The sequence below is a fragment of the Zosterops lateralis genome (assembly GCF_965231275.1).
Source record: "Zosterops lateralis genome assembly, chromosome: Z".
NCBI classification, from domain to species: Eukaryota; Metazoa; Chordata; class Aves; order Passeriformes; family Zosteropidae; genus Zosterops; species Zosterops lateralis.
The window spans coordinates 13,516,427-13,539,434 of NC_139800.1; the positions used below are offsets into that span (position 1 = coordinate 13,516,427).

Consider the following 23,008-nt stretch of genomic DNA (forward strand, 5'->3'; position numbering starts at 1 on the left):
GAAAGTATAAATGAAGATATCCCTCATGTTTCTCTTATGTTAGACTTCTATGGTAGTTATTCTATCTTCCCATTTCAAAGATATTTGTAATTTATTTTGGTTTTCCTGTGAAAATAGCACTAATTCAGATGTTTTCCAATATCTGCTAAATGATTTCAACTGAGCCATGTTGAAATAAAGACTACATATATTAATGAGTCCGTAAAACTGATACAATTGTTTCAATAGATTTGCTCCAGAATAACCTTATTTTAGATTAAAATTATAGTAATGAAGAATTAATCATATATAAGTCAGTTCTGACTCTAGTTTTGGAAACCTCATGAAATAGCAAATAAAAACTTTTACAAATGAAAAATAAATGTAGTTACTCAGCATATGAGGGAAGGTGGTGGCATATCAGATCGGTCATGGTTTCCAAAATAGAGGGTACAGTTCCAAAACGATTTACCTAATAATATGTTTTTTAAAAATAAGTAACTTCCTGACAGAATGTGCCTTTGCTTTTCCACACAGAAATACTTTTGATTATCAAAACTGGTTTTGATTAGTCAGTTTTCTCTAACAGACTTAAAATATTGGAGGAGAGTTATGGTGATAAAAAGTGCTTCAAATTGCTTTAAAAGGGAGCAGGCATTACTGTGATTATCAACTTTTACCAATTTTTATTTTGGAATGCTGCTTTGTGTATGAGTATCAGAAACTGGATATTGCAGTGCATTCTTGTCAGTCGAACCAGTGTGCAAAGAGAGACACTTTTTTCCCAGGTCACAGCAATATTTCGGACCTGCATATGTTGGAAGTTATCCGTAGCCACTATATTTTAGGAGCAGGCTATTCTGAATGTTTTTCTGAATCTGTTCAGGACTCCTGGAAGCCATATAGGACTGACCAAAGGAGGAATCAAATTGAACTAGTTTTTCCAGTTCACTGGTGAAGTAGATACTTGTTTGGCAGTGTGCTGACTTTAGGGTCTTCCTATCTTTATATTTAAGGCTCTTTTTAAGACTGTAGGTGATCATTAGATGATCAGTGTAGGTCCACTCCATTTGAACTATTCTATTCTAAGACCATATATGTGAAGACATTCATAGAATATAACCTGTTGGTGGGTTTTTCTTCAGTTATCCAATAATTCAGGCAACTAATAAATTTCTTCCATATATTTAAATTGATGACCACTAGCAACAGGAGAAGTCATTGAAGATCTGTTCTAAATTCCCATTAAAAAAAAAAGCTAGAACTTTTTAATATAGACTTACTAGTTAATAGTAAATCAAGGTATTCTCAGCCTATTTTAAGATTATAGTGTTGTTTCGAATATAGCTGTCAGGAAAAGAATAGTGTGGAAAGCTTTTGCTGATCACAAGTGCTGGATTTTATTCTTACATACAGGACCTTACTTTAAAGTTCAGTTGATGGGGGGGGGTGAAACGCTGTAGGAGACTCATTTTGATTTTGCTTGTTTACTTTGAGCAAGATTTAAAAAAATATTTTAAAATGCAAACAGTTTTTTCAAAAGTGAGTGTGAAAAGTTTGTTGCGTATTTAAATAGATTGTGATGTATTTATATTTTTGAGAATGTATGGATTTTGAATCACTGACAGTGTTTAACTGGGTTTTCTACTAGCAGAATAGTCAAAGGTGACTCTCCTTATGAAAAGAGCCATCTTAGTGCTGTGAGAGCTTTTATCTCTTACTCTACCGGTTTCTTCTCTGTTGTTTATGTCTAGAAATAATTTTGTAGACAAGCAATGTCTTCTTGAGACCTTAAATATCTTAAAGCTAAATAACCATTGCAGGAGAATGCTCAGGTTTGCCAACATCTGTGGAGGGTGTTACTGGTGGTGGGGATTTGGAGCACGCTGCAAACTGGGCTTTCTGGGTCTGCCAATGGTCTAAGTTGGCTGCATATGGCAGGCTCAATTCCAGGATGTAATCACTCCTTTATATTCCCAATGTCTTTGTACTTTTCCCCCATAATTCATGCTGTTTGTGGTTTCTGCTAGTTAGGAGAAAATGGTTTCTCTTTGGAAACCCTTTCAGTGTATGAGTTATAGATGTCATTACTAGCAATCTGAAAAACTGCATGGAACAGTGACACCTAAAGAGATTTAGCTTCAGAGAGTATGCAGTATCTTAGCTAACAGTTTTGAGCAAATGTTTTCTCCAGGAGCAGATACTGCAAAACCAGCCTACAACCAAGAGTGAAAATGAAAGTTTTCTCTGTGGTCTGTCCCATCCTCACCCTGATCAAGCCTCTGAAATCTGAGTTTTCAGACCAGCTGTTGCAAATCTGTGTATTTGTGACAGGGACATGCAGAGCAAAGTTAAATCAGGGACAGATTTTTGGTTCCTCAAGAAACTGTTTCTGAGATGATTTATCTTCAGATTACTGCAGTAAATAGCCAAAATATAGATTCCTACCCTGTTTTTGAGATCATAGTGACCTTAGTGACCTTAATATTTGCAATCCCCTCACTGCAAATACTTCTATTCGTCCAAGGTGTATCCCCTGATATTTGAAGATTGTTTTGGAGCTGGACTCTGCTATTTTGAGTATTGGCTGCTTCCTTCACAACTGTGGCCTTTGAGGGAACAGAAGAGTTATTTGTCAGACTTCAGTTATGAGCACATTTGCAGGAGAGGAGATTATTAAACTGGTGTTTAGACAATATTAGTTTTTCCCTGTTTAGAACAATGCAGAAGTAACTCCTATTTGCATTTCTCATATGAACTTCCATTCTGATTAAAATTTTCTTCATGCTTATTAGGAAAATGATTTAGATATAAAATGATCCTATAATAAAAATCATATCTAAAAATGCAATATAAAAAGATGAGCAATATAAATAAATCTGAGTACATTCATATCCTAGCTAAATGTGAACAAGGAATTTCATACAGTTGCAGGACTTAATCCAAGCAGTAACCACATCTTTTCTTTACATGGATTTGTGTTTCAATCAAGTTTTAAAATAAATCCATAACAGATAAAATCGTCAATATATTTATTCATTAGATAAAAAGATGAATTGGTATAGTTGATAATATTTTGGTGAATAATATGACTTACTATAGTTTAATATTGCTGTCCCAGTGTATGTGGAACAAAGAAACAAAAACTTAACAAAGAAAAGTATCTCTCTGAATAGTGAATTCCTTGTTGAGCTCTTGAAAAACATGTAAGTCTGCAAGGAAATGAGTTCAAAGACTGCCCTTAGAAACTCTGTTTGGGATGGTGTTCCTGAAGATACCAAAACAAATGCTTGGGCACACCTGCAAATGTCCACGTATTACACAATGTACAAGGAGATAAAGAGTAGGAGTAGGGTAGCTAAGACACAGAAGTAATATCCCCATACACTTATTTCACAACATGAAAATATTTAGAGAAATAAATCTATTTAATGGCCCTTTTTAGCAAATGGTGCCCAGTACACGTCTGCAAAAAAAGAAGCTGCATGTCTTGGGGTAGAATTTTAAGAGTATTGCTGTATATAGTTTTGAACATCAGACATGAATTTTTATAGCACTATTTGGGTCTTCAAATGGTTGCTTTATATGTAGATAGATGCTGTGTACTTTGAGTATTTATTTCATCAGCAGTACTGGTTTGCTTGCTGGCTTCATTGCCTCTCCCATCTTTCAGGTGTGACAGTCTGGCTGTACAACCATATGATGAACTGCTTTGGACCTAAAATTACCTAACTACCATCCTTTCTCAAGGTCTTATTTTTAAATAAACTCAGATGAGAAGACAATTGGATAATTGGTGTACAGGCACAAACAAGAGTTGGGAGGAAGGTGTAAAACTAGAGCTGATGTGGAAGGTTGGAGGTGTGGGACTCTAAAATCCAATGAGAGTTGGACCCTTCTATCTACCACGTTACTTCTAATGCTTTTTTTGCTTATCCCCCTGCAGTGAACCACAATAAAGGAAGATTATACAGGAAATACTGGAAAATAATTTTTCCCTCTTACTTAAAAACTAATGTTCTAGAGTAGTTGTGCAATTACTTTTACTGGACTTACGAGGGAGATAGGAAAGGAGCATTTATTTTCACTATGTGCTTTGAAAATTTAGTATCTTTGTTGGCATCCAGACGAAGAAAGGAGAGGGAAAATGTCATTCAAAGAGAGGAGTTGGCTGCACTTGCAAAACTAAACACAATGACTGTAAAGATATAGCATAGTTTCTACAAAGAAAAAGTAAATTTATGAAAGAAAGTTTAAAATGCATTTGGATACAAGTCTATATGCATATTTCAGTAAATGTTTTTTATAAATATTTGTATGCTTACAAATGCATATGTGATATTCAGTAAAGACTTAGAGAAGAGCACAGCTTTTTAAAGTTCTTTCTGAAACCTTTTTAGCTTGGTAAAAAGTTGACGTGCTTTAGTAGAGAATTAAATGAAATCCTGAGGCCTGTTGGATACAAATCTGACCACACAATCATTATGACCCTTTTGAGCCTCTATGTCTGTGATACTGCTGTTCTGGGGAATTCTTGAATGCTCAAAAATTTAGTTACTGTTAGTGACATCTTACATTAACAAGAGAAGATGAATTTCTTTCAGAATTAATAACTATTACACATGGAACTAAATAGTGGCTATTTAACTACTTTCCAAATATAACTCTACCATTTTAGCAAAAATGGTCTCAAGATCAGTTGAAAAAGAATGGAAAAGTATTTAGTAATGCATTGGATCAAATTTGTGAAAACTCTTCTATTGTAAAAGTGACTTAGTATGTGTTTTTCTTTCAAACACCCATCTTATATAGATATATGTATGTAAATGTATTAGAATGAAACCTTGAGTTCAGTAATACAAGCTGCCACTTTTTAAAAGATGAGGACTTATCCTGCTATTTTTCTTTTTAGTGCTAAAATAAGTTTGCTGATTAAAGACAAGTTAAATATACTGTGAACCTTGTATTTAGCAAGGAAAAAGTCATATTTTGTAGTTGAACTGCATAATTTCTATTTGGTACTCAATATAACAGAAGTAAATTTTAAAAGAAATGTTTTTCAAGTTGATTTAAAATAAATTTTTTCAACTTCACATAATCTTCATTCCATTAGAGCAGGCATTTAATGTATGAAATTAATTTCTGGCCACAGTCCATTCTGCAGGAATTAGACACTCATGCACATGGGAAATCATTATGAGCATCTTTATTGGTCATGTCAGGGAAGGTTGACAATAACCACAACAAGAGAAAAATCTATTAATTTTATATCTATGTAAGTATTTCAAGTTGAATTTTAATTATGTACCACAAAGTAAAAAAATTTCAGCTGCATCACTACTACCTGCACTGTGACACAGCATAGGTTATTATTGTCTGTAATTACCAGCACCCTGAAGACCTTGCTGGAAATATGTGTATGCAGAGTTTCTTAAAACCTGCATCAAATAGGAGGTGCTCAGAGCTCACCCTGAGCATGGAAGGCTTTCTGTTCCTTATCAAACTCAACATTTCTGAAGACGCATGAGAAGAATTTCTCTTGAATATGAGCTGCAACATTAGGGAAAGCAAAGCTGAAAACAGATGTATCGTTGGCCCATCAGAGGCTGGTTCTTCTTTCGATGTTTGAGTGTAAAATTCCTATGGGTGAAAACAAACCATAAACCTCTGGAGATGAGGATGTTGGCACGTATGTAAGAAATCATGAAACAATGATGTGTTCCCATGTGACAGGACATGGAAAGGGTCGTCTTTGCATCAGTGTTCTGGATGTTACTGGAACAATGCTACAATTGTCAAAGGCCAGGAAGGAAACACATATTACTACTGTAAGGTGAGATTAAATTCCTTCCTATCCATTCTCAGTTTTGAACACCTTTTTTTTACCCTGGGATTCTTTCAAGTCATTACGCTCCTGGAAAAATGTTGGATGCTCTCTGGGTGTGGTGGAATACAAAAATCAGAGATTGTTATGAGCTTGGTTGCTAGAATAGGATACTGCTGTTTTTGCGAATGGAATGAACCTGAGAGAAGGAGTAACAGGAGAAAGGGAAAGGGACTGCTGACAAGTCTCATGTGCCTCTTTGCTTGTTACTTCCAAAGACTTTACTGGCAGAGAAGCGGAGGACATGAGTAGAGAGCATTCTGAGGTTCAAACGAAAATGAAGAATGGAATGGAATTCTGCAAATTCAAAAGTAGTGAAGGGCCCCACAGTTCAGGGACGATGAGGATGCAGCACTATGAGTTTTTACTTAAAGAAAATTGGAGCCATTAAAGGCCTTCTTCTATAGCAATATAGGCTGAGAGAAGTGTCCATTATTTCCTCAGAAACCACTTCTGTTCAGTGCATAATGACATTTGGTTCAAAAAGAGGAAACCATTTTCCCATCCGCTTCTTGCAGTGATTCAGCACCAGATGCCGACATGCTTCTGAAGAAACATGAATTATCCACTTTAGCATCTGGGAACAATCGTCTTCATAAGACTAGAAGCAGGGTTTTGAATATAACGACATTATTCTAATGATGATTTGTTGATACTGCAGCATATCATTAGTCATGCTGGAATCTTTATAAGCATAAATGTTTTCTCAAAATAGTTTAAATGTTTAGAAAATCTATTACAGCAGTCTGACATGAAACAGTAACTTCTGTTAGAATCTGAACAGCCTGAAATTTTGAGTTAGTCTAGAAAAGAGCTTTGTAAAGGATCATACAAATTAACTAGATAACATATTAAAAAAGGACAAATTTAAGCCATTTTTACTTGAGAACGTCTTCATTTATTTTTCAGATTTACACGTATCATCCTTATATTTTTTCCCTATTGTTTTCAAAAACAGAGTTTTTACAGTGTATTGAATAATCCATTGCTATAACTACATATATCTCAATATCTTTGGTTTTTTTCTGACCTTTTCTGTTGTATTTAGTTGTTCAGATTCTGATTAGATGCAGATTTGCAAGGGTCAGAAAGCCTGTGCTGTATTAATCCCATCTTAAAAGTAAAGACTCCGTATTAATGTGTGGGTATCTTTAAGGTTAATGCATGCTAGAGTTCCATTTCAAGTATTAATAGGTATCTATTGCCTATTAATAGATGTATGAGGCATCTAGCAAACTGATAATAAAAACACCCCAACGAAAAACCCAACCTGCATTAGTGAATGAGCTTTGCTGAAAAGACTGTTGGTTTCATCCACACATCTACAGAGGTGGATAATTGGCATAACTGCATATATCGTTAAATATTTGCTACAATTGCATTATTTATTTAAAAATAAGTTGTTCTCTCTGTTAATACAGGCTTATTCTGTAAATTTTTTTTCAATATTTTTTCATAATGCATTATCACATCATTTACAGTCTCATTTGGGTTTTTATGTTACTTGGGTAATAAATACTAGGAAATTGTTTACTACATGATATGAAACATTGAAGTACTTTAAGGATTTCTTTCCTTTGATTTCTTATAGCTTTGTTCTGTTGCAGTAATGCTTTTACAACAGACCATATATTAACTAAAAATCTACTACAGATATTCTGTTCCAATTTGTTTACCTTTGTTCCTTGTTGCTAATTATGCCTTTACTCATGGCTGAGGATAAAGGGAGTAAGAGAGTGAAATTTGAGTCTCTCTCTAGAGCAGGAGAAGAAATCTTTTCAGAGCAGTAAACAAAAAGATGCCCTGTCACCAATATTGCAGGAAACAATCAGGTCCCTTTAGCTGCAAGAGCATCTTTGTTAGTGGCACAGTGTATATTTGCTGTTTTAGAAATAGATAACTCATTTTGAATAAGCAATATTAATACATGTGATATCTGTAATCTGTGTTTGCACAGAACCTTATTAAACAGTCAATGCTCTTCATTGAGTAAATTGATCTGTTCCGTGAATCAAAATTTCTTATTTAAAATTTTTACTGTATGTTAACTTTTTTTAAATTCAATTTGGGGTTTTTTGTTTTTATGGTTGTTAATAAAAATTGCCCTATGTACTTAAAAGATGAACAGAGGGTACAAGAAATGCACATTCTTGAAGTATTGCACGTGCCTGCACATCTGTCATGTACCAGACGAGTTCAGACTATGTAATTTTGCTTGACTACCTTTTTGTTGACATGCTACCTGTATAATTTCTCATGAAGTTCAGAATATATGATTTGTTTAAATTAAAGTCATAATTGAGTTAAAATGGATATTGACTCATTTTGGAATAGTGAAATATTTGTTTGATGGAGAGAAAATTTCCATTATCTTTCATTATTATTCCTCTTGCTAATTTTCTTAAAGTAATTTTGAATTTTATTGACACCTCAATCTTCGCACTTTAAAGATACTCTTACTCTTATAAAATCTTCTGAAAAACTAGAAAAACATTTTAAAGCCAAAATAGAGTGTTGTTAGAGTTGGGGGGAAGCTTAGTACTTTTCTATTCTGATTTATTATACAGAAGGCTGTGTTTTTACAAAAAAAAAAGGCTCTCTTTTTTTTTTTCTTTTTTTTTTTTTTTTTCCCTTTTTTTCCCTCCACTATTCTCAGTCTCTTTTGATCATTGATCTGGGTGACCCCACGCTCAGGGGTTTTTTCTTCATTTGACATGGACAGATTTTTGAAGTATAGCTCTCCTTTGGGAACCTCAGGCAGTTCCACTTGACTAACCTGTGATCTAATGAGCAGTAATGCAGGGTTACAGTGACCATTTTGTTTGCTTTGAGGGAGGATGGCTAGACAGAGAGTGGGAGAGAGGCGGTGTCTGCTGAGAAAAAAGATGCAGGGTGATCGAACAGTGTGAAAAAGACTTGTTAGCCCACATTAGTGTGCCTGATTTACTTCACAACAGGTCAGGAAAGGCCAAAGACAGGGTTGTCATTAAATTGCAAAGTTGAAAATCCCGGTATTCAAAAGCATTCAAATTTCTGAAAGTTGTAAATTAGAAAGTTTGTGGTTCATGTTGAATTTGGCAGAAAGATATACAGAAGTACCAGCTTCTATGAAACGTGAATGGTACATTATAAAATCATGCTGTAAATAAAAAGAAAACCAGCTTTTTAAAGTACTTTCATGGTTGACTGTTTTACAATGAGACTGGGTGCGAAAGAAAGGCCAAACACTAACAAGGTCGTTGCACTTTCTTTATGAGCCCTGGGGACCCCTTAATTATGTGCCCGTGCTGCTTATTTTGAGATCTGTAGAGTGTATGTGTACACGTGTTTGTATAATATATAATTTTTATTTGTATTTATTAAATCCATACACATACGCATATATATGTAAAAATAAAATTTTAGCTCTACTTGCCCATGAATGTAGATTTTGAATCTTCTGTAGCATGTTATGATACTTTTTTGCCCTCATATCCTTGATTGTTTCTCGTGGAGTGAGCATTCATCTTCATGTCATTAGTATTGAAATAGGCATAGATTTATCTTAAATTTACATTTGCAAATGCAGACGCACACAAAAATGGTCTTTTGGTACTAAAAAATTATTTTTCCTTATAATAAAGCTTGCTTCTGAACACTTGAATTGGACTTGACAGCTTGCTGCCTTGCGACTGCAAGAACAAAATGTTGAATCTACCTATTCCTGAAATTACATGTACTCTTCTGTTTCATTCACTTAATTGGCAGTGGCCTGAATCTCCCATGAGTTGAAGAGTATAATCAGTTGCATTGATAGTCTTTAACTCATAGCAAACTCTTGTCATTGCTATTTCTGATCTGGCTGGCTTTAGTGAAAATCGAAGTGGAGCCTTTTAGCTACATTATCACTGTGCATTGTAGCAGTAGGTAATAAAACAAATGGGTGGTCTTAGGGGTAAGGTACTTTCTTCTGTCTGCTACCAGAAGTTTCACTAATTGATTATTACTTCTGTTGGCTGTCAAAAGTCAGATTTTCACTATTGTCATACAACTATGTTAACTTCTACATTGTACTGCATAGACAGAGGTGGTTGTCTTGATCCTCATGTCTTGTTGCAGTTAGAAATACATAAAATTGAACAGCTGAGAAGAGCTGACCCATAATTAAGACTATATTTCTTATCTGACTTCAGGGGCTATGCTCCCACTGATCATTCAAATAATTTCATTGACATTTAAGGGAGTGTCTCTTCTTGGTTGAAGGGAAGAGAAGACAACACGATGTCAGGCTTCAGTGTTCACATTGAACATTAACTTTTGGTTTTAACTTGTATTGGATTATGTATTAATATGTGGTGCCAGATTATTTTTGGTTTATCTTGGTCATCTTTTGTTTACAGTGAATATATGGTATAGTTTTACCTCCTGATAACCTGAGGTTTAAGTGACAGTTGAATGTGTGTAACAAAGTACATTTTTATATTCAGTGCTGCATTTCTCAAGTAATTTCACAGTATGTCACTCCTGTTTTTAACACATTGTAAAATTCACTTATTATTAGAATTTGAAATAGGATTAGTTTATTTTGAAACAGCATGGTGTTCAAAGTGGCTTAGTTGTTACTATACCCAAAGACTAGTTTTAAAAAAAATTGCTATGGTATGCATGCTTCCATTTTCTCGATTATTTTAACTGATATTTTGTTGCAGCAACTTGGTGGAGATACATTCTAGGAAACTCTGCATTGAGCTAGCTTTCTCTGTAGCTTTAGGTCATGTTAGTCAATGGAAACTTATTAGGGCATAAAATGATGGGAAAATGTTTAACAAATCAGAATACTGAATCAAGGCACATTTAAGCCTTACTAGTATACTCTCTTTCCATTTACTTTCTCCATTCCCTAAATAATGTTGTCTGTGCAGTCTCTGTGCACTCTTTATTAGCTCTTCTGTTTGATTTAATTATTCAGTTACTCAGTGTGTCTGAATTAAGTCATCTCTGCCAATCTGCGTATTACAAAGCATTTGGTCAGTGGGAAGAGACCAATGTCATCTTGCTGGACTAATTTTTGTGGGTGTGTGTTTTGGAATCAAGACACTGGAGCAGTATTTCAAGTATGGCTTATAAAAAAAGCCAGTCCAAGGGTATATTATTGATACTGCTACAGTCATAGGCTCTGGAAGATTAAATATTAATTACTCATCTGAAGAAAAGGGAAATTTTCATATGTTCTTCTTAGATTTCCTTAAGATGTGAATAGCTTTTGCAGGTTGGTGCTTGGAAATACTTCTAAAAAGCACAAAAAGTTTGCTGCAACATAAACCGTTTTCACATAAACTTGCCAGGTATTATATGAAATGATTTAAGCTATTTTTTGATGGTAATATTGTACTTGCATCAGGAAGACAGCTGACAGAAGAAGAGGGGATATGGCCAAATGCAGACTTTTGGATTTCTTTTTTCCCAGTTCATAGTTGCATTTTTAGAAAGCATTTTTTTTAAGACAGAGATTTTAACTTTTGATCTAGGAGATAGCATGCAGCATGAGAAGTTTTTCCTTTTTATCTGTATGTCGTGATACAAACCCTCCAGCAAAACCTTCCTGCAGGTTAAGGTCCATTTCCTGTGGGTTATCCACTGTAAAATCCTTAATAGTGTGAAGCAGTTATGATTTAATCCACATCATGGATAGGGTGCAAACAGAAAGTTTAGCAAAACAGAGGAAGCAAAATATAAAAGTAGTTGCAGGTGCTCTTTTTCTAAAGAAAATGGGCGTGCCTTCTTATATTTCTCTGAAGCCATTATTTGCATTTTAGGGCTATATTTGAGAAGTATAACTCTCAAACTGTTCTAAACTGGGAATGCAGTAGCTAATGTATTGCATAAAAGTAGAGTGCTACATTCTGCCAATGGACTCTGACAATTCAGTTTTTAGTACCTGTAAAATGGGCTTAAAATGTTCCCCAGATGTATTTGGCTACCTCTCCTTTTGGAAGTAATTCCTTCTGTGCAATAGGAAAAAAATTTGCTTAACTAAGAAAACAAATTCAATAATGCCACCCTTTCCCTGCATAAATAAGAAGGTGGGGGTGGTAATACTGTGTCTGGGAAAGGAAGCAAAAATGCATGCTTGGATATCCATTGCTGGCTGTTGTAGGGAGTGTGCTTGCCAGCAGTTTCTGGCAAGTTTATTCCTTCCAAATGCTCTCCAAACTTGCCAGACATTTAAAAAGTCTTTCGCCTGTTAGTCACCTTTCACTTACTTGTAGCATTAGGAGAAATGTTTATTGACTGAAGAACTGCCTGTTTTGAAATCAGGAACATTGAATTAAGTTTTTGTTTTGTTACATGTTGGTTTGTTGATATTTACTTGACAGCAGGGTTTAGTTATGAATATACTTACAGGCTGCTAATAACCAAACTGGGTCAAAGCTCAAAGGGTCTGCTCTTGTGGATAGTAAAGCTCAGAGTTTGGCTGATGTTTTTTGTGCATGTAAAAGGCATCAGATCACCAATCCCTGACCGCTGTACAGGGGGATGGATGCTGTAGAGGTGGACTGCATTCAAATGATGGCATAGCACCTGCTCTACTTTTGGTAGAACCTAGGTAAGAGAGAATTAAAACGTTTCCTATGTCTGGCAGTGAGGCATGTAAGGCCTCTTTTTTTTAGTTTAGTTTAGTTCAGTCATGGTCTGATGTTTAAGTCCTCTTCTGTGTAATATTGGTCAGGATGTGCATAGGTCTGAATCTTGCTTTGGCATTTGAGGACAGAACAAGTCGCATATGTATCTGAGCCCTAAACCAGAGACTGTTCAGACAGAGAGGGGTTGGAGGGAGGAATCAGATAAAATGAAAGAGGAGAAACTTGACTATTGTCTAAGGTAGAAGCATGCCAGAGGGGAGACTAGAAATCTAGCTTGTTGGCTACAAAATATTTTGCAAAACTGCCCTTCTTGGTAAGGTTCAGATTTGTAATTGTGGTTCTTTTCTTTCTACTCCATTTTCCATTTCATATTTGCAAAATCTGAATTAAAGAGAGACCTCAGTTATGAGTTGTTATACCAGAGATGACTGGAGTTACATCTGTGACTACACTGCACCTTTCTTCAAGGTTTTTAGCTGGGAGGATGTCTGGGTCTTTTTTATGCATCTTGCTCCCTGTACTTACATGTTTCACTGAAGTAATAGTGTAGTATTGGAGCATGTCAGTCTTTCAATGTAATTGCTTGTCATCTCTGAGGTATGGAAGCAGTCTGCCATTAATTTTACAGTAATTTAAGCACTGTAGACATATCAGATACAACCACAAAGCTAATGGCCTTTTAATTATTAGTGATTCCAATGAGAGTTTATATCTTAACAGGAATTAAGAGCTTAATGCAAAAGTTTGGACAAACAAAAGAAAACAAGACTACTAGCACCAACTGGTGCTATCATTCTAATGATTGAATACTTCTAATTTTCTCAATTTCTGACGTGGTTGTTATTCAGGTTGCTTCACAGTGCTTTTAGCTGCTTCACAGTGCTTTTATATACATAAAATCTGATACACACAAATTAAGGAAACGTGGTATCAGTCATAAGAACTGTGGTCTCAGAGAATCTCACACCACACAGATGTTGCTGTTGTTGTCACAGTATTGTTTTCTCTCACTGTAGGAGTAATGCAAATAATTTAAACAATAAACCAGTATGATGGTCTTCTGGTCCTGGCTTTGCAATTATTTCAACTTGTGTTTTTTGAAAAGCACAATTTCAAGTATTCTGAGAATCTGCAACAGGTAACTAGGAGTGTTTGAGAATACAGTGTGTGTTTGGTAAGGTTCAGATTCCAGGGTAAGGTAAGGTTCCAGGGTATTGTGATTAGGCAATGAAAGAAGAGTTGACTTGCCCTGCTTAGGATTATCTGCCAGACAGTCAGTATGTTAGTTGACTAAAATACATCAAATGCTGGAAAATCTGCTGAAACTTACTAGGTTATTTTATGCATCTGAAAATAATTTTTTAAAAATTAAATTTGGGTTTAATTTTTGAATTTATATTCAAAAAACAGTTTATAGTGTACTTATATAACTATATCACTTGATAACCTATTGGAGAGCAATAGCCGCAAATTAATTAAAAGAGGTAGTGATGTTCTCTGACACTTCAACATTGTAATTCAAAACCTTTATTGACACTTTGAAAAAGTTTTTCATTTTTTTATATCAGTTTATATTCTCTTTTATTGTAGTAATTGAGTTTCCTTAGACATAGAAAATACAGAGCATCTTCTAATTAGTTATCTGTTGTAAAGAAATTACTCTGCGTGCTTCATTCATTTCAGTACCATGTATTATTAGTATTACATTCAAATTTTCATATGAAGAATGTCTGTCCTAGAAACAATTGAGTCATTCTCTGAATTTAATGGTTTTTGAGAACTATGTTGATTTAATGTTCTCTATTTGTGTGGTCATTTTTCTCCTTGGCAGTTCAGCTATGGTGTTAGAGAATGCAGAAATAAACCATGGTCATTTTGCTAATGTATAAGTCAAAGACCATAGTTCTCCTTACCTCTGAGATTTAAAATTTCCTGTCACTGTTTAGATTATTTCAGTTGTTTCCATTTCTTTTGTTTGACTTTATGTTCTTAATGGAGTATTAATTCATCTTGTATGCAAAAAGAAATTGTTTCTATTTCAGAATTCCTAAGTCATACTCTTGGGGCAATTATTCAGACTACTTGCATGAATATACAGAATGTAATTGCTAATAGATAACAGCTCTTTAATTTTTATTAATCTGCAAAAGGTAGTGTCAGCTAGCTTGTTCAGTGGAGTTGTTTGCAAGCTTTGATGAAATTCGGAATTTTTCTACCCATGAAAAGAAAGCTGTAAATCTGAATGCCAGGTCTCTTCTGTGGAACTTAAATGTTCCTTTATCAGTTACTTAGTTCTTAATTTAGACCAATGGTGCATTTCAGAAGGCAGTGTGAGTTTTGTTAAGGACTGCTATAAAGTATTACTACTTGAAATTTGTCACAACCTTGTACCTATTATGGAGATTGCTATTTGGGCTCCACAAAAGGCTCACCAAGAAGGTGATGTAGTTCTATTGAAATATGGGAAAAATCTGCCAGAAATCCTGCAAAACACCACAGGATTCCACAAATACAGCATTTTTCAGCTGACTGGACTCTGGACAACTACCCTCTCTCTACAACAGTGATAGGACTGATTAGGACATCAGTCTTAACAACCACTATCACAGTTGTCCCTCTTGCATCTTCAGACTTCATTAGATGGGTGCTTTGTGCAGCATTCAGAAATAGTAAAACGTTTTCTTGTCTGCAGCTTTTTTTTTTTTTTTTTTTTTTTTTTTTTTTTTTTCCTGGAACAGATGTGATTATTCAGTACCAGGATGTTTATAAGTATCTTACTCAAAACCACTCTGAAAATCTAAATTTTTTTCTCATAAGAGGAAAATTGAAGTCCATTCTTGTTGAGCAAATGTTTAATTCTTGGCTATTGAAAGACTTTCAAAAAGAGTTTGGTTTTGTCACCTTATTATTTAAAACCTGTCTGATTCTAATTTGGATTTCTAGATATCATAGAATGGCCTGAGTTGGAAGGGACTGTAAGGATCACCCAGTTCCAAGCCCCCTGATCTGGACAGGAGTGCTAGCCACTAGCCCATGTTGCCCAGGCCACCCTCCAGCCTGGCCTTATCTACACATTTAATGGAATACTTGCCATTCCTGCAAACGAAGAATTATGGCTATCACCACCATAAGCTTTCTGTTCATAAGCTTTCAGGCACTGAGGAATATTTCCAAAATTAAACGTTATCATCATAGTTTTCTATGGCAAGCATGGATCAATATAGCCCTTCTAATCACTCAATTTTACTTCTTTAAATTGTGTGCTTGGTACTGGAGCCTGCAAGGTTTTCCTGTACTATAGTACTATATTTTAGGGCCATATCAGCTTTTTTGTATTTCATAACACTAGGAAAATAATATTTACACATAGCATCCAAAGTTTTGCTTTAGAGAGGCCAATCTACATGTCTCTTGTAGTCTGTTTCTGAGGCTGGCAGGCTATTGTTAGAAAATACAAGAGGGGGGTGTTTTTGTTATGCAGTAGTAAGCTCCTGCTTGTCTTTGCAGACCCGAGGTTTTCATCTTAAGTTTAAGAGGCAAATAACAAGAGAGAAGAGATGAAGAGGAGAAAAGCAAACTAGAGGCCTAGAAAATTCCTTTTCTTTCTTTTTTTCCCCCATGAAGCTACTTCTGCAGAAAAAAAATATATTGACAGACAGGGTGTGCCAGCTAATGTCACCAAGCATTGAGTGAAAAGAAGAATACTAAAAAGCAGAAAATTAGAGCTGTGCTTGCCTGTTCACCTCCCCAAAAGAATTGAAATTGTCAGCGTTTGGGACTCCTTGTCAGAGGCTGAGATCCTCACCTGTCTGGTGCTCTGCAAATCTGCTCTGGTGACCATCATCCCTCAGAAATGTGTGTCTGAGAGCAATTAGAATTTTACCAAAGAAAACTGAAAAAAAATTAAGTACATGTATGTCATGTAGTTCCTGAATTCTTTAAAGATAAAAACAAAGGCCACCACAGAAGCAAATTAAAGCCCCTGGGAGCTGACATGGTTATTGAAAGCTTTAACAGAGCTGCCCTGCCATAGAAACCTGCTTTCCTATTGTCATTCATTTTGGTCTCTGAAAAGAAATTTATGATCAAAGTTTTGTTTGAGCACAATGTAAGCACTCAGATTAGATTTTGGCAAAGTTAGATGGGGATTTAGAAATTTTATTTTAATTTTTCTCTCTTGTTTTGGCACTTGTCTTCTAGTGAGAAAAATGTTTTGCACTTAAAATGTTTTTCCCTTAAAAAAAAAAGAATATCTGTTTACAATATTTTCTTCAATTACTTGAGATCTGTCTTTCTTGTTTTATGTCTCTTATTACTGTTTCATAACCCCAATCTAGAGCATCTTTTGTGGGTGATGTAGATGAAAATACATAAATGAAATAAAACCTGTGTGTACTTAAAATATTTTCATTCTTAAGTTGTTTCTATATATAAAGCTTCCACCTTGAGGATTTTCCAGCAAATGCCCACTCTACAATTTTTCAGTTGTTATTGGCAGAAAGAGATTTTAACAGAATATAATATAATGCTTTCTGAGCATAAGAGCTAGTGATCCATTGTTTTTTTGGATAACTAATACAATTTGCTTTATTTTGAGGCGGTCTTTTGAAGGAAAGAAATTAAGATGAGAATTAACCACAGTAGGAGAAATCATTGCAATTACTAAGCTATATGAAATATAGGTTCATTTCTTGTATTTGCTTTTGACTTGCAGTGCAAGACTTTGTGGAGTAGGTTATTTCTGCTCTCCAGCTTATGTCTATGTAGAAGAACCTTGTAAGTGCTCTAAATGATAATGAAGATACGAAGTTCTGATTATCTTGGAAATTCAAGTACAAGGAGAATGAACATTGATTTCTGTGAAAGGTGAAGTTTCTTCTCTACAAAAGAAAAGCTCTAAGAGATTGTGACAGTGAAATGAGTTATTGATAAGAGGTAATTTAAAACAAGGATCAAGAAAAATCTGAATGTGTACTGCTCACTTAACATACAGTCACGCTGGTATAGGCTAAAATTATAGAAGTAGCTTTAGAAATGCTGTCTCATGATGTGACCAAAGCTACAAGCACAGTCAGCCAATTTGAGCCTTCTGTCCTGAATGCCCATTGGAAGTAGGAGTATTAAATTAGTCCTGTATGTGAAGTTTGTAAAAAGAATGCACTAGAAGCTAAATAAAGGATTTAGAAGTCTGCCTTCAAGATTGTGTTGAAGGAAAGAAATCACAATAGAGGTTCCCCCTCTGCTGGTGGAGAGTTCAACATTCAAGACATTTCAGTGTGTCTAGACACAGGTAAATTTGGTTGGGTCTGAACATATGTATGCAAAGAAAGAGCCACTGTTACACTAATAGAATAAACTATTGCCAATCTGCTAAAAGAATTTTAAAGCGAAATATAGTACAACTGAGGTTATCAAGTTCCGTGTCCATTTATTTCAGCTGGCATGTAAGTAATTCATGTTAAGTGCCCAATAGGGAGTGTAAACTATTGTGTTGTCAGTACCTAAGCAGAGACTGTTCAGCTTGGTATTTACCCATTTCAGTGCTGTTCAAGACTTTTGTCCTAGTAAACAAACCCTTTTCGCTTATCCTTTATAAGAGATTTTCAATTTGATTTAATTAATCATCTGCTTAAAACATACCCCTATGCATGCTTGTGAGGAGAATTTCTCAACTTCTGTGGTGGGAATTTGCTTGGGCCAAATTTTGCGTATTTACTTTGAGTACTTGTGAAGAAGAGTGAAAATTTGAGAGATGCTGGAGACGAGAGAAGTAGGTTATGTATGGTGAGAAGCAGGTACTGTTATCCAATAGAAAGTTAACTAGCAGGAAAGTACAAATGAAAAGACAAACAAAAATCTGTCTAAGTGAAACTCTCAAAGACCTGGGTGAATTCATGCTGCCTGATGTGCTTGTCCTGAGGCTGGTATGAAATCTGTTGCCTCGGTAACCCCAACAGTGCAATATCTTTTCCTCTACCACAGGAGGGATTGCTTATCAGGAAGTCAGATAATTCTACTGTGTCTTTACTGGTTTCTTCCAGCTTCTCTTTCTTATGTTTGGCTAGGTTAAAATTCACTCAAAGCTGCAGATACGGTATTCAGTAAGGTGGTGAATCAGTTAAATTTTTTTAAAATTTTAAATGTTGTGGCTACATGTTTACCACAGAGGTAAAATGTGTGTGAAATAAAATGTAAATGGTTACTGCTTTTGTAGAAAATACACCAAGGCTTCAGGTTTTGAAATATGTAATGAACTTTTTATATTTTGGTATAGCAAATGTTAATGCAACTTTGAGTAGGTATTTGTAATAAATGTTATGACCTAGCTCAAGTAATTTCAATTTCTTGTGAATATAATTAAGGCTCTATTACAAACTGTAAATCAAAACCTTTTTATTTTTCATGTATTCATATATTAATATGAATATAAAAGATAAAATTATTTATGAAGGGTTAATGTTGTTTCCCCATACATCTAGCCAGTGTAAGCCAGACAGAATGAGGTTTTATTCCTTTCAGAGGTGAAAATCCTGACAGGACCGTGGATGAGTCTACTATGATCATTGAGCTAAACCTGAGTGGAATTTCTTATACCAAAGAAACAGCACCATCAGGCTAAGAGTATTCTTACAACATGTTTTTGTAGCTTTTTTTACATTAAAAATGGTAGACAGTGGTAATACTTCTTTCCCTTCTTCCTTTGCTTAGTATAAGCTGAATGAGTTTAACGTGTAAAAGAGCAAGTAGGCTTTTTGCCACAGAATTTGATTTTGATTTTCATATTTTTAAGTTACTTATGGATTTATAAAAGCCTTTTTGATCATTCTCTCTGCTTGTTTGAGAAAAAAATTGCTCTGGCTTTTTGATAATTTTTTTAATATGCAAATATTGCTTTCTGTGGCAAAGGTTAATCCATATCAATTGTACTTCCCTTTTTTGGTTACTTATCTTAAACTTGAGTTAAGAACAAGCATGACTTCTCAACCTTCAGTTTTATCTTGCCGTTCAGTATAAGTTCCCTCTGCTGCTAAATCTATTACTTAATTTTGGGCAATATAGTTTCTCATTATCATGAAAAAGAATCATTTACTCTACAAACAAGATCCTAATTGAAACTTTTCTGATAGCTTCATATTATTTCATTTTCTTTGAACAGAAAAATTTCATCCAAGTTTTGAGGCTGGGTATTCAGAATTTGATTATATACCCACTTTATATATTAAATACTAATATAAACTGGTGAAGAGTAGAATTGATTTGAAAATTTGGCTACTCCTATAAGCATGGTAAGTTTAAAAATTTCCCTGTTTATACAGCTCTTGGCAATTTAAGCAATGTGTTTTGTCACCTGTTTTGCTGTCTCCTGAAGAGCTGGAACTTTTATGAAGAATAGAAAATATGACTTTGAATCCTTGACGTCTTTAAATAAATGCACATATTGATAGTGACAGATTGCTAAACTTGGCGTTAGACACTTAGTTGTGTTTCTTGCCAAAAGTAATCCAGATGTGCATAATTTATCTGCCTGCCATATGTGCACTGACATGTCTTTCTATAATCAACTGTCTGTTGAGTATTGTTAAACAGTTAAATGTTCTTTATCAACTATCTTTTTGAATAATACTAATAACTCTTTTAAGGAGATATGAAGAAGCAAGACCATAAAAACAGCTTTCTTAAACTCAAGAAGGCAACTTCAGTTTTCGATTGTCCAAAAAAGCATGCAGTTTCAGGAAAAACCTTAAAAGCATATTTAAAGCCCATCTTAGGTGGTGTTATACAACTAAGGTGTATGCATGTTTTACGTAATCTCATTATGATGGGACAGATATTTGTTGTGACTGTGTAAGGGAAGTTGCTATGGAATAATAACATTCATTAATAAGGATTTTTTTATTATGAGGTGCTTGTTGAAAGAAGAAAATGAACTTAACTTGACAAGCAGTAACCAAACATGTCCTGGCATTAGGTTCAGAAAGCTTTGTAGGGGGGCATTTGTGTCATTTGGAATATTTCATCATATAATCGGAAGAAGCAACTCCCATTTTATGGAATGTTTTGCAATGTGTGTTTGTTCTTCGACTGTCTTCAGAAAGTTACTTACTGATTAGTAGAGGTACATGGTCCAAGTGGAAAAATACCTATGTAAAAAAGTTTCTGTCCAATGAGTTTCCTACACCAAAATTCTGTTTGCCAACAAAATTGTTGTTTGATCCATAGAAATAACCCCCCTTTGTTTCCTATAAGCTTATCCTTTCACCTCATTGACATAATGTTATCAGAATATTAACATGGATAGTTAATCTCACATTCATCAATCTCTGGGTCAGATCCCAGTGCACACCTCGGAGGTATATAGGAAGGTATATGGTGGTCATGTAGAGCAAAATGTGCAGTGTCTCATGGTTCTGAGTTTTCCCTGAGGAGAAAGGTGTCTGGCACTGTCTGATGTTCCTGTGCATACAGGTAACTATTTATCCCTACAGTTATATAGATATCTATCTGTTGTACATAGGCCTGTCTTTGTAGCGATCTGCTTTGGTTTTTTCAACTCCCCCCCCCCCCCAGCAGTTGCATAACTTGTGGCATGATTAGCTGCTCTTCTTCATCATCCTGGGAGGTCTCAGTCATGACCTTTCCAACTGCTGATCTTTGTCATTAAGATGAGAATAGGTGTACATAAGCTATTGAGAGCACCAACTGTGTGATTCTTATTTCCATAAGGTCATCCACATTTAAGCAGCTCATCTTGGTTTGTACTAGGAAGAAGCAGAATGCCTACATAATGTCCTGAAATTGGGTTGTCATGCTGGACAAGGTAATGCAGCTGTATAAGTCCATCATGTTAGAAGGTGTCTTTGCTGAAATGGTCTGAAGACACTCCCTAGTTTGTAGAAGCAAGCTCCTTGTTTGTTAACTTTACTGTTTAAGATTTCAGCTTAACCAATTCACATGGTCTAAGTTGAAATAGTGATTCAATGCTCCTGGGTGTTACACTGCTGAAGTTCTCAAAGATGCAGGCTGTGTGGATATGGTGTGGAAGAGTACTACCATACAAATGCCAGCAGTAAGCAAGAACGTCGGGAAGCTTCTTCAGCCAAGTTTGTTGGGTGTTGGTTAATATTTCAAAATCATCTGAAGTTGCTAGGGCCTTACATAAGTTGATTGTAGATTAACATTGATCCACTGCTGCTGGAACCACTGTGCTCATTATCCTGTGCTGTTGCTACTCTATTAGAAACTGTCCTTTCAAAACAAACAAGTCAAACAGTGAAATCAAAGCTGCATGATGTGTTCTTAGCTGCTTCTGAGAATTGATCATCATATTGAGCTGTTTTCTAGGGAATGCAATTTGTGACCAATTTTAAAAGTTATGTAATGTTTACTTGTCTGATGAAAGACTAGTAGCATGCGAAATATGCGGAAGCACATTTTCTGAAGGTATTGTCCTTATTTCTTGTGAAGGAACAGCTTCTTGCACTTGAGAAATACTGTGAAATCTATGTATCCTGTAGCAAAGCAACAGTTTGCACCTGAAAAGAAACCTTATTTCAACAGTTATTCCTTGCAATGTAAACTTTCTTCAAAAGTGTAAATGGCATGTTTTGGAATTTATATACTTTGGGATTGAGAAACTATTGGTGCTTTATTCTCTCATTGATTCTTGGTGTTTTGTCCTTTGTTATAATCTTTAGCAAAATGGCATGAAATTCATGCACGTATACACACACTCATTAAAAAAAAAAACCCCAAAACTCACACATTACAAAAAAAATTGTAGTATGTGATATTCCTTCAGGCAACATATTTCAGGGATTAATTCACTCCTTTATTTATGTGCATTCACTGTATTTTACCTCAGTTTTATAATTATTTACTAAAATATACTCTGTAATTTGATCACTACAGATTGAAGAGAGCTGCTTCTTTATATAGAATGCCAGGTGAGAAAATACGTGTTTTTAGAAAATGCTATTGTGAATTCTCACATATGTACTGATGCTTGCACTTTATGAAATACTGTGATATTTTCCATTGTTTGTATCTTAGCTAGTTTTTTAAACCTCTGGGAACCCTTCAGGCTCCACAAGCCACAGACGTATGTCTTGCATGAAAAAGTCTCTTCTGTTCTGATTAGTTATGTCCTGAATACGATAAAGCTCTCAGAGTTGTCCAACGAATTATGCTCCGGAATCTTAATTGTTAATTTTCTTTCTTAAGCTCTTTACGTCTTAATTCTGTGCGCCAGAAACTCTTTTGAAAAAAAAATTTAATAAATGTTACTACAGTATTACATTACATGACCATCTGAAAGTTAATAATTGTGGCATTTTGAAATTCTTACCGCTGATCATTTGGTCAATATTAGTGGCATCCTGGCCACTTCTAATATTATAGCTTTGTCGTTGTGATATTTTTGTGGAGTCCAGGACAGAAAGGAGAGGAAAGATCATTCAAAATTAATCTGGGTGTGTGTATGTGTTTACATACATCTTTCAGTCAGTGCTATAGTGAATATTAT

General features: G+C 35.0%; 1 protein-coding gene across 3 annotated transcripts in view; it reads left to right on the forward strand.

Moving 5' to 3' along the window:
- ARL15 (ARF like GTPase 15) overlaps positions 1-23,008 on the forward strand; it is a 225,866-nt gene that overhangs the window by 98,038 nt on the left and 104,820 nt on the right. The window contains exon 8 of one of the 3 annotated variants that reach the window (XM_083883219.1): positions 5,713-5,812. The exons of the other annotated variants lie outside the window; for them this stretch is intronic. Coding sequence (XP_083739345.1) covers positions 5,713-5,811 — 99 coding nt within the window. The 3' untranslated portion in view covers position 5,812. Of the gene's footprint in view, positions 1-5,712; positions 5,813-23,008 lie in introns of those variants that run through there. 3 annotated transcript variants of the gene reach the window in all.